The sequence below is a fragment of the Calliopsis andreniformis genome, chromosome 10 (genome assembly GCF_051401765.1).
Source record: "Calliopsis andreniformis isolate RMS-2024a chromosome 10, iyCalAndr_principal, whole genome shotgun sequence".
In the NCBI taxonomy this organism is placed as follows: domain Eukaryota; kingdom Metazoa; phylum Arthropoda; class Insecta; order Hymenoptera; family Andrenidae; genus Calliopsis; species Calliopsis andreniformis.
The window spans coordinates 9448460-9461994 of NC_135071.1; the positions used below are offsets into that span (position 1 = coordinate 9448460).

General features: G+C 30.7%; 1 protein-coding gene across 1 annotated transcript in view; it reads left to right on the forward strand.

Annotated features, from left to right (window-relative positions):
- Positions 1–13535, forward strand: part of Ca-alpha1t (Ca[2+]-channel protein alpha[[1]] subunit T) — an 84271-nt gene that overhangs the window by 35924 nt on the left and 34812 nt on the right. The window contains exons 6-14 of the mRNA XM_076387329.1: positions 958–1133; positions 2242–2334; positions 2492–2670; positions 3935–4101; positions 6138–6469; positions 10568–10789; positions 10873–11002; positions 12421–12722; positions 12856–13007. Coding sequence (XP_076243444.1) covers positions 958–1133; positions 2242–2334; positions 2492–2670; positions 3935–4101; positions 6138–6469; positions 10568–10789; positions 10873–11002; positions 12421–12722; positions 12856–13007 — 1753 coding nt within the window. The remainder of the gene's footprint in view (positions 1–957; positions 1134–2241; positions 2335–2491; positions 2671–3934; positions 4102–6137; positions 6470–10567; positions 10790–10872; positions 11003–12420; positions 12723–12855; positions 13008–13535) is intronic.

Here is a 13535-nt window from a genome sequence, read left to right on the forward strand (position 1 = left end):
GTAGAGTGTTCGAGTTCTATATTTTATAAGTTCGTTGCCAGTTACAGATCATGAGACTATAACGAATGAATTTTGAATTTATATTTTTAAATTTATTAAACAAAAATGCTCACAGGAACAGTGAGATGAATAATTGTAATTTTAAGCATTTGTGATAGAATCAGTATTCAGTTACAAGTCAAGAATTTTTTAAAAATTTCAAGTTTGAATTTAGAATATACATATAGCATATTCGAAAACAGGTGTTAGAAATTTTTTAAAATGATTCTACATGCCAAAATACGACGAAAATCAAGTTTAAAACCGTTTCAGAATTATGAATCGCTGAGGAAACGCTGCGGAAATACGTGTGAAATGTGTCTGACTTGGTACTTATATTAATGCCAACACTAACCAGCGTAACCAGTAGAATAAGTCTCAAGTCAGACACATTTCACGCGAATTTTAGGCATTTTCTCAAGAGTTAATAACTATGAAACAAAACTCAAACGAATTTTCATCATTCTTCATTTTCGTCTTATTTTAGTGTGTAAATCATCCCTTAAAATTGTTAACATCTGTCGTCGAACATCTCGTATGTATCATTCCCAAAACAATTTTTTTTCTTGTAAGGCGTTCTACCAGTGTTTAATGTACAATTCGTATCTATACTTTGAAAACATTTTACATCAAACTATTCAATAATAAATTAAAGATTCAATAATTCACTTGAAATATTTTTTGATATTCTTCAAACTAAAAATAATAAATAAGAATAACAGAATAACTACATAACACTATTGTAATATGAAATCTTGATGGGTTATAATTCTGAAAGAATTTTTAATTAAATCGATATAATAGGATAAGAAATAGAATATCATAATAAAGAAACACTCTTGAGGAATAAAATTCTTTAGTATTTCTGTATGTGTATATAAAGAATAACAGTAGCTATTTAAGTGTTCTCGCTTTTAGGAAACGTGGTTTGCAATAACACCGCGTTGCCAAACAATAATGCAACGTATATCACCAACAACACCTGCGTTAATTGGAATTACTACTACACTGAGTGCAAGGGTCAGGGTAACAATCCTTTCCAAGGAACGATATCGTTCGATAATATCGGTCTTGCTTGGGTCGCAATATTTCTTGTGAGTGTCCTACTTCTCTCATATTCAGAAACAGAAACTTCGCCGTAGCCAAATTTCCATGTACACATTCAATTTTAAAGTATCTCCCAGGAATGTGTGCAACCATCCGTCTCAAATAGTTCTTCCCATTGAAATCTACTTACTATGTTTGGTGCAATGCAAGCTTGATACGTTACTTAACTCTTTCATTGCCATGTGACTCACATGCAGACTATATTTTATATGCCATGCCCAATTGAAATTGATGGATTTAAAAAAGAAAAAGATTCATTGGAAATGTTTTGGTTACAATAATTTATGAATTATGATAGGATATTTGATTTACGTTAGTATAATATTGCTGAATATTGATTATATTAATATTAATATTGAGTAAAAAGAAAAATTTTCCAATTAGGTTTTGGTATTTATTTTTATTTATCATTCTTTTTCTAACTGTCAATTAAAGGACTATAATTAATCTTTTTTTTCAAGAATTGCTCCAGTACTTTTGTTGATGTTGAAATTATGAAAAATGACAGGACAGTTAATTACCTACATTAATTCCTATGATTACCAGTGTACTCTAATTTATTCTTGTTAAGGGCTTTACAAAAAATAGGTCTGAGTACACTTTACTCTTTAATTACAACTTTGAAATGTGTCATTTGTTGTCCTACTATTTTTGTACTTATTGTCAAAGTGATCAGGAATAGGAATATCAGTCTGCTCAAAAAATATGAATAATTTCATTTAAAAAAAAGTACAATTATAAATTGTATGTACATTATTGCAACTGCAATTACAAAGATATGACTGTAAGACATTAGGTCTCTTCATATCATTGAACTTTTTCCCCTACCATACTTTTCTGAGATGTGATATATCTCAGTTACATAATTTGTCGTATATAATTGATCTGACAAATTTAACTTTAATAATAATTTTGAAAATAAAAGAGTTAAAAAGTTTCCAATGTTAAAAGAAAGCATGTGAGTTATAAGTGGATTTTTGTTCACTTGATGGTGCAATAAAGGTGTTAATTTATTACAACATTTTTTAATCAGTAAATTCATCTACTTTTCTGATCAATTGAAATAACGTTAGTAAGGTAAGGATAATGCTATAGGTAATCAGTCTTGAAGGATGGACAGATATAATGTATTACGTGCAGGATGCTCATTCCTTTTGGGACTGGATATACTTCGTCCTTTTAATTGTGGTACGTTTATTACTTAAATAAAGATTAATCACAGAAAATTCGATAAAATTAGTAATATATCAATTTGCGTCTAAATGAATGTAAACATTTGGTTGTTGTTTACATAGAGTCTTTATAAACCAACTCTGTTATACAATTAAAAATATCTTGTTTACAGATTGGTTCCTTCTTCATGATTAATTTATGCTTAGTCGTAATAGCAACTCAATTCTCAGAAACAAAAAAGCGAGAGATGGAAAGAATGCGATTAGAACGGGCTCGTTTTCACTCAACGTCAACTCTCGCGTCCTCAACAAATACTTCAGAGCCAACTACATGTTACGCAGAAATCGTCAAGTGAGTGTTACAAAGATTTACACCAGAACAGTTGTACGAGAACTCTCAATTAAACATTTTGGATTTATCTTATCTTTAACATGAGTTATTTCATATAGGGCCTTTCATTTGCCATGTACATAAGATCTTATCAGTTGATATTGTGTATTTCATAATCACTGATACAAACGGAAGGTGTGATAATTCTATATAAAAAAATTAGTTGAAAGTAGAAAGTAGTATTTTTAGATTTCACGTTTCAGTTTCAATAAAATTGATTTTAAAGTTTAAACGACGTTTCACTGTCAGTCAAACACGATGTGAGTACTTCTACTTTCTAGTAGATACAGTCAGCGCTCAGACTGGAAGTCTTTCTCTCACTCCCTTACAGAGTGCTTGAGGACAGATGTCAGAAATTTTAGGCTAATTCTACGTGCCAAAATAAGAAGAAAATAAAGAGTAATGAAATTAAGTTTGAAGCTTCGTTTCCAAGTTATTAATTGTTGAAAAAAACACGTGTCTGACTTGTCTTATTCTACTGACGTATCCTTCTGAGGCTGCGTTTGACCTGGCTAGTGCACACTGGCCGCAAAATAATATTTATACAGGACAAGAAGCATGTTAAAAACTTTATAAGAATTTTATACATAATTTGTAACAATTAATAACTCGAAACGGAACCTCGAATGCAATTCCATCACTCCTAATTTTTATCCTATTTTGATACGTAGAATCGTCCATTTCTTTGCCTAAATATTAATATCGTGAAATATTACCTAGTAATAATATTGTGGAAAAAATAATAAACAAAAAGTTTAATTAATGTATGTACTAAATTTTCACGATCGTACAAAATTTCGTGAATATTTTTAGGCTTCTTGCGAATCACATTAATAAAACTTATGAAAACAAAGTACAGTTTTAATTAAAAAGCTGCAAACATAACGATTTCCATATTTTTGACGAAGCTACAAATAAAAGAAAAGGTTTCAATCATTGTTATTAGACATAGCTAAATTTTCATCCGAAGTAACGGATGCAGAGTTGAAATCCTCTTAAAATTTCATGATCATCTTCCCGTGGAACAACCTAGAAGAAGTGCTCTTGTATTATGCAAATCAATTATTTATTCAGAGTACATATATCCGCTTATGAAGCTAAGAGGTAAATTTGAAAGTAAACAAGGGCCTGTTGAGTTTATACTTCAGAAGTAAAGAGTTAATACTCGAAACTATCTCGGGGGCTTATATTCGTATACTCGTGTCACATGTACCTATATTCCTAGGTATATCGCGCATTTATGGCGCAGAGGAAAGAGGAGACTAATGAAGAGGTACCGACTGTATTTATACAAAAGACAGCAAAAGCGTGAGCAGAATTTACTTAAAGAACAACAGCATGGTCATGCACGAGGAAGTGCTGCTGGGCTTGGTCCGAATAGATTAACAGGAGGTAGGAGTTTTGTTTTACTCTTGCATATGATTTACTACACCTATATACGTTTATATGTATATTCCTTTGAAAACTTGTATTCGTTGTTTTTGACATATTATGTTTACCAATAAATATGTCATTAAGAATATATAAATAAAACTCTCCCTTTTATTTGACAATTTTTAATAACGAAAAAAATAACGAATAAATTCGATTTATTTGTTGTTTGAGAATAATAAATATTTTAATTAGCGTTATTCACAAATAATAACTAAATCGAATTTATTCGTTATTTTAAATGATTTTTGCTCAATACTGCATAGACATTCCTATAGATACTGTCGACCCACAAATAATGTAACAAAAAAGGAAGTTACTATTACAATTTCGTAAAGCTCAATTTTGTGTTTTTTATTATTTGTTCTATTATCATAGTTTTTATCATTTGAACATGTACAGGATGTCTCATTTAAAGTCAAATAAATTAAAAAGAAAGGTACGAAACTATTGACAATACTAAAAAATATTTTTAACAAAAAATGAATGGTTTGAAGAGGCACGTGATCTGATACGAGTAATGTCTTTTTAGGTGAACGCATAAAAGGTCAACTTATTTCTTTTAAATGGAGTTATATATTTTCCAATGTTGCAATCAATACACCTCGCCATTCTCTACATAAAAGTACTAAGTCACTTATTGCTAAAAACTGTTGCATTAGAAAATATTTTGATTTTAAAACTTGAATTTAAAATCTAAAAAATAAAATTTATACAGAAAGTTGCACGACTCCAGATAATTTGAAGCAAAAAATTCCGTACGCGTGTCAAGAAATATCTTTAGAGACGCTAGACAGTGTAAATTATATTTTTAAAAATCGAGTAAATCTTTGCATTTAGACTGAAGGTCGGATTTTCGGATACTGACTTTAAAAAGTAAGTTCTAACACTATCCAATATTAAAAGTAAAATATCTTCTAAACCAATGATTTTTGGAAACAAGTGACTTAATACTCTTATATAGATAATGATGAGTTGCATCGATTGCTACATTGGGAAGTATATAATTCCATTTAAAAAAAATTAATTGAACTTCATATGTCCTTTAAGCGTTTACCTAAAAAGGCGTTATTTATATTATATTAGATGTTCCTTGAAGTCAGTCATTTTTTGTTAAAAATATTTTTTAACAAAGGAAGATATTTATCTGGGTCGATTTGAATGGAATACCCTGTACATGATTTACTGTAATTAAAATACTTCAGAAGTCTTTAATACTTATTACTTTATTTGGAGTTTAAGTATTCGCTACTTAATTACCTACGAAAAATAAATATTTCTTCCCGAAGTTTTCATGAAAAAAATAAAGTCCCACGTGTTATAATGCACCTTATTGTACGTATGTACATTACGTTTCATAACTATAAGACCCTTTTAGAATTCTTACTTCTTTTATTGACTCTCTTGCAATTGAAATTACGTTAAACTAAATCCTTCACAATATTTTAAGAGTTCAAGGTTTTGACATTTTGCACATATCGTTATTTTAATTTCATTCAATTTCAGCCAATCCAACATAAGATTTAAATACATCTTTAGATAAGCTAGTTTTACAGTTGTGAGATGCAGTGTTACATACACTATCATGCATAAGTATTTGGACACTTTAATATTATTGGAAGTTCATAAAATACTTACACTTTTTCATTTATTCTTTTATTTCATTATTATTTATTATTATTTTTATTTTTTATTATTTTGTCTTTTTTACTTCCACTTTTACTTCTACTTTTTTACTTTTTTACTGTTAGTGTCATTAGTACTTGTAAACCTTATATGTATAGTCGTCTAGGATGAGGTTTGTAGTCAAAACTATATCAGAATTTTACTTCTATTTTACATAATATTGCGATAACGTGAAAGTGTCCAAACACTTATGCACGATAGGGTACATACAAACAAATCTGCTCAATTTTGTAAGAGTCAACATTAAAGACTTTACTGAATCAGTCTAGTATTTTAATAATGTCACTCTGGACTTTACGATTACTTATTAGACAGAAGACTTCATCATGGAAGGTGCCCTCGGCTTTTGGCAGCTCTCGAGTACGCAGAACAACAGCAGCAGGGGATTGGCAGCGGAGGTGGATCGCTTACAGATTTTACAGTAAACAGTCCACCAACGCAGGGTGCAATTCTCAGTACTGCCTTGGCCATCAACAGTGGGAGCAATGGAAATGTAGCTATTGCACCTCGGGCAAGCCCTGAAGTGTCCGAAGCAGATGTCTCTTCGAATGTTTGCAATCGTTTGGGTATTCATCGAACGTCTTCGGTATCTTGTAATGGCAGCGATCATGTTCTGTCTAACGCGACTGAAGCAAGCATACAGGTATGTTTCTTGCACGTTCTTTTTTTATTATGCTTTGCGTGAATAAGTGTACATATTCCAACTATTCAAAGGAAAAAAGTTAACTTATTGTAAATTTTGCACAAGTAGAGATTATGCCTGGATATTTGTACGATTTTAAATATTCAGTGTTGGTTAAGTGAAATTTTAAAAACTAATCAATAGTAGAAAAACTTCTGTGTATTTTGAAGAACATAAATTGAGTATCAGTTCTCACAAAATTTAGTATTAGAGTTGTTTCACACTCATAATAAATAGTGATTTATTACGGTTTTTTCATTGTCGGTGTGTGTATAATAAATAAACTGCGGAGTTTTATGTATTCGAGAAATTTTATTCAGTATACAAATAAAATGGAGAATCCATACAATACGCAAACATGTACAAAATATCGAAAATTAAATACACTTTATAATAGGTTGAACGAGTGTTTAATTAAATTTCATTTGTATAATTAACAGTGCTTTGAAAATATAAATTTGCATAAATATCCGCAGTATAATAATAAGACTGTGATTGGTTCTGTTTTCGAAGAAAGAACTGCAGAGTGTGATATGACAAGCAAAATAAACTGAATTTAACGTTTCATCGAGTAGATAACGTGCATTGAACATTCTCTTCATTTAATGAATCTCGCCATAAACTATTGCTTCTATCCATATTTATATGTTGATAAACGTTGCTAAATGTTTGTATCGTTTCATATAGAAAAAATAATCTAACCTTTTTGCTAGTTAAAAATGATCAAACAGTTTTTAGTTTCTGATTACAGTATTCTTTCGTTATAAGCTCGTTGTCACATTTATTCAATTTTCGAATTATTTAGAACAAAGGAATTCTGCTTTCATTACAAGACAAAAGTAAACTAGCAGTACCAACATAAACTGACTTACTGGATATATGCTTACTGTTAGCCGTGAGATTATAGCGAGGAAACTCTGTATTTGTATTGTCTGATTTATAAAGTGATACTAGGCACGCACTTGCATTTAATGATACGACTGTTTTCAATATTCCTTTTGCAATTCGTTTGCAAAGAATGTATTGATTTATGTGAAATTGTGTGCATTGAAGAGTACAATAGCAAAACTTTTTTAACACAGTGGAAAAAATAATTCGTCTTCTGACGCGATTGTTGATGTTACTATATGCACTGTTAACACTAATCGTGACAAGTACATGTACAGCCAGCAAATGCTTCGATTCAGTTTTTTATAAAAATTAAAATTCGCATAAGAGACTCGTGTACATGTAAGCACAATACATATATAATACTTTATTCGCGTATAAAATTATTTGTAATTTTGAACATTGAATCATTTTCTGGTTGGCTCATCATTTCTTCTACCACACCTTATTATGCATATACCTACATTTGGTGTTGTATGCTTATGACAAAAATAATTTTAAAAACTACATTAAGCATTGTGCATATGAAAACCTTTTTCTGTTTGGTTGCCTTTGTTTTATTCAGAGAATTGTTTAAATCTAATTTGTTGACAGGTGTATACAAACACTTCATCTTTACATTGGAATGCAAATATAGTCTTCCTTAAAAAATATAATTAGTATCTGAAGTTATTTACAAAGTTCAGAAAAAATTGAAAGCATTCAAGTAACTTTGTTATAACAAGTTCCTTGACAGTGCATTACAGTAACAATATTGGCATAATTATTTTATAAAAGTTTACATAGTATGGAAAATGAAGATCGTGATGCTTTAAGGGGATAAGTGGAAGTATGGTTTAAGAATCTTAAATGATATTTATGTTCGAAATTTCTAAAAAGTACAAAATCTTAATATCTTACATATATCATTTTTAAATATGACATTTACACATACGTATGTATGTTCAAAGTTTCTCTAATATAATTTTCACTTAAAGTAGATTTTCAGATACTGGTCCATATATGAAACTGCAGGTTTTACGTAAATTATAAATCTATCGTTGTCATTACTTTTATTAAGCTTTTTTATACATATAAAACGTAAAAAAAGGTACGTCAAAGTTTTAACTACTTTACAATGACAACATAAAATTGACTTTTGAATTTATAACTAAAAAGTTATCAAATATAAAATTATAGTAATAAAATTGACTTTAAAATTACATAGTTCCTGGTTATGAGTGCCTTTTATGCAATGTCTAAACAACATATGTTATAACAGACTGATAAAAAAAAGAATCTGCACCATTTTAAATTAATGTTCTGATAGAATGAAAATGTACTGTTTATTTTTTGTAAACCTAATTTTCTTTAAATAACGTGTACATTTTGCTTACTGAAGAAAAGATCTTAAAGAAGATTAATATGAAAAATTTTGCGTAAAAGTATGATTCAAAATTTCATTTTCCACGATAATTGATTCAAATCGTTGCATCTACTTTTTACGAAGGAATCTTCTTAGTGGTTGATAACGTAAGTTCGTAGTTCATGAGTTGGAAAACTTCTTCATTATGAGTGGGGTTCATTCAAGATATCTATGCGGGTAGAAAGATAAGACATGCGCGTTATGAGAAATGGTTTTACAGTTTTTACTTTTAATACTTTATTTGAAATTATAATCATTTATCAAAACTCTGTAAACTGCTCTTATAACACAACACTTGAAAATTGTTTGTGGTAACCGCGATTACATACATTCATATACGAACATGTATGTGGATAAAAAGCGCTGTACCCATTATTTACAGTAGAAGAAACTGTGTAAGCTAGCCAGCACGAGAAAAATCTTCCTCATGTTCATTGCTGAGCTATTCCAATGTTATATTACGCAATCAGTAACTAGAATGCTACCAGAATATTATTTCAACTATTTTAATAAAGAATCAAATATCTACACAAAAAATATCAGGTATTATGTATGCAGGATGTTCGATTACGGGTGAGGGAAAATTTGAGAGATAATTTTAAAACGAAAAGACGAACATTAATTATTTCTTTCCCAAAGTATCGCATAATTACAAAAAATATTTACATTTTGAGCACTTTGCACATGAAATATGTGTTTCATGAAAATATTTCAACATTTTTGAAACATTCAAGTTTTTGCTATATTATTGTTACTATTTCTTAGCAGCAGCAAATAAAAAGTAAGAACAACAGAGTTAGTATAATTTATTAAATGGTATATTTAAGAAGAGTAATATTTATATTTATGTCTATTTCATAGACTTTTAGTAGTCATTGCATGGCATACGTATTTAGTGTTTTTGTGTATCAAAATATTAATTCGTCGTTTACTATTGTTGCTTTTCGCTTTTATGGCTACTGTAACAGAAATATTCCTTAAAGGGTTATACTATCTACCTAAAAGCCCGAAGAGAAAGTATAAAGTTGAAAATATTTTGTAGAAAAATGTGAAAATGAAAATCAAATTAGATGTTGTTTAAAAGATATATTTACCGATCAATAAAACTTCTAAATTTTTGCTAGAAGATATTAATATCAGTTAATTATTCATCAGAAATATAGTAGAGGTCATTCACTACCTCTAATTTCTAATATTGTTTTTCTTACAACAGATCTCTTATTATGATTATCAAAAAATTAATTCTTTATTAGTATTTCAAAGTGACTGTCAAGTCCAATTACCAGCAATTTTTCTTTTACTTATTAATGCATTTGACTTTCAGACAGTCCATTGAACAAGCACATTTTGTAACGAAAAGAATGCATATGTTATGTTCCAGAAACCTTTTTAAACTATATCCTTTCTTCAGGTCGAGGGGTACACGTAACCCATTAAACCAAACCTTATACGATCGGTAATACTAATTCATAAACACTGACAACAATTTTGTACTAACCTTCCCATAGATTACTATTATCGCCAGTATTTCAGTTTAATACCTACATATTCTTCGTTTCTCCCAAAAATTCATTCATCCATTTATTCGTCGCAGACTATGTATTTTTGATGCACCAGAGCTCTTACGAAAATTCACCAGAAGAACCTTCCCCACAGAGTATTCCTAAATGATCACGGTATCATCGATCGTATAAGGTCTGCTTGAGGAATACACGATTTTGACCAGCTCGAGTTTCAATTGTCGTATCTTTGGTGTCGTTTTTTAGACAAACAACGCGCTGCTAAGCCCACCTTGTACACACTATCGTAGAAGAAGTAGCGTAATGTTCAGTGACGTGGTGTTATTGCACGGTAGCAATAGCGTTGGGAACGCGTTGCAAGCTGGCACGACGATATCGCCCGGTGAACGTAACGTATGTTCGAGCGAAAAAATGACACAGACCGGTGACGGTAACGTCTGGTCGAGTCCACTGGTCGACCATATCCAGGTACTTTCTACTGTGAGCTAGTATCGTTCGTCGAGCGTGTCCACTTTATCCCTGTAATTCGTTATGTGCACGTGTCGCCGCAGATGCAGGCAGACCTGAGCGGGAACGAAGCCATGACATGTCAGGAACTGCTGGCGTTAAGCGGCGCTTTGAGTGCCGCGTTGCCGACAGGTCAGTTGGCCTTGGATTCTTTCCTGAATTCCCTCACGAAAGGTACGTGTATTTTTCTGAATTAATATGAACGACTTGTTTCTTCTTTTTATCATTATTCGTGGCAATTTATCGTAGTGTTATGAAAAAATATACTTTCTTACTTTCGCAAGAAATTTTGGGTATCTTTTACAGGCTTTTAGTACTCGATCTAAATTTCATATGAGATTTCTTATAGTTCGTTAGATTTTTGAGGTATGAAAGTTTCAAGTTAAAAAATGTGGGAACAAGTGGATTTAGGGGAAAGAATTATTGTCCATTATTTAACTGCACAGTGTTTTCTTATAACTTTCTTGTTTTTTTGGAAATATTTTTTTGCTACTGTTTTACATGCTATTTTTTAGTTTTACTGCCTATTTAGCGTTACAGTTTATTTTATGATGTTTTATAAAAGGTGTGTAGGGAGTTTAATCACAGGTGTCAGAAATTTTGAAAGGGTGGTTCTACATACTAAAATAAAATGAAAATGCATTTGGGGCTTCATTACAGAATAATTAATTACTGAGAATACGTCTAAACTACACGTGAGATGTGTCTGACTCGAGACTTATTCTACTGATTTGGCTGTGTCTGACCAAATATACGCCCGCAGTAGAATAAGTTAGACACATTTCACGCGAATTTAATTGCACACGGAAGGGAAGTTTTACACGCAATTCTGTTTTTTTTCTTTTTGTCCTAGTTTGACATGTAGAATCATCTCTTAAAATTCCTGACACCTGTTGTCGAATAGAAAAATACACTGCGTACGTATGTATTATGGTAATAACGTTTGATGAAAAAATAATTTATACAAAGCCATTTAAGAATTAACTCAGAAGATTTAAGGGTATAGAATATTCTCTAAACAAAAGGAAAGAAACATTAGATAAACATGTGTGGCTATTGAACGTCAAATTATTACCTTAAACTTTTACACAATGAGACTTTAATTAAATAGCTTAACTAAATAGCAATATATATTACATAGAAAAATGAAAGATAAAAAATATTTAAAAAATAAAACATTATCGTTGATAAAACCATATGAAATAATATGAGACTTCGAAATATGTGTTATATATCTTTAAATTTTTTTATCTTTTCTCATGAAAAATTTTAATATGCTTAGACAAAGCTTCTATAAGAAACTACAACTTTTTTTTACAAAAACGGAGAGAAATACTAGGGATGTAAATTAATTCGGTGCTTTAAATTATATTTTATCTATAGATCACATAAGATTTATCATTCATTTAAGCGATGTAACCTAACATAAACACAGATGACATTTGTTTACGACTACCACAAGACACGAAAATAAACGAACTTAAAATAGTAACTAGAAGCGAGTAAATTTAAGACATCGAATTAATTGCATTAAGTAAAAATTGCTTAAGCAAATTGCTTAAGTAAATTTATATATATATCATTTATTTTAGGGATAAGAGATCGACATATTACCATGGAGGAACGTTCGCAATGGTTGGCGTCCGATATTGATAATTGCTCCTGTTGCTGTGAACTACAGGGCACTGATCAATGGCCAGACGAGGCTGAAAAATGGGCCAAATCCTCACGCGTGAGAAGATTCCTGCGAGCTTGTGGAAACAGTTGCATTTGTTCGATACGCTGTATAAGACGGTCAATTAAGAAACTAGTCGAGCACAAATACTTTCAACAGGGTATTTTAGTGGCAATTTTAATCAATACATTGAGCATGGGGATAGAATACCACAACCAGGTCAGTATTTCACTCGACGCGTATGCCTGTTTTTCCTCTATGCCAATTTATTATGATCAACTGTAAACTGAATATTTCCGTTCCTAAATACTCAAATAAATATGGTGTTCTTTTTCTGTTCATCGGTCGGCAGCCAGAGCAATTAACCATAGTGGTTGAAATAAGCAATATTGTATTTTCGGCCGTTTTCGCCGTGGAAATGTTACTCAAGATAATAGCTGAAGGACCGTTCGGTTACATCAGCAATGGATTTAATGTCTTCGATGGGGTCGTCGTAGTACTTAGGTATGTTTGCAAAATTATAAATTTAAATAAATTTAAGACAACTGATACTACTTTTTATTTAACTTTTTGAGCTTTAAACTACTAATTCAAGATGGAAAACAATTAAATGACTTATGAAAGACACATTCTATATCATTTCTGGATTACTAAAGTCTCGTCACTCATAGAATAGAAACATAGCTGTCTGAAAATGCCTAGACCTTGTGCATATGTGCCTGGAAGGCATACTTGGACCGCAAAAGATTAACACTTTGCTGCGTCATTCGCTTACGAATGGCTTTGCTTGCAGGGGTATTAACTAAAGCGATAACAATTTCAAATGATGTATATTATAATATAGCAGGCATCGTAGGAATTTTGTTTAAATTTTAATTAAAATCTTGAATTAAAATTAGGATATCTTCAGTTGTATAAAAATTATGATAAATATAATGTCGCAGCAAATATGTTAAATACTTTATAGGCAAATCTATCGTTTATTAAGCATAATTCAAACAAGAATTTTATGAAGTCATTACATGCTTGAAT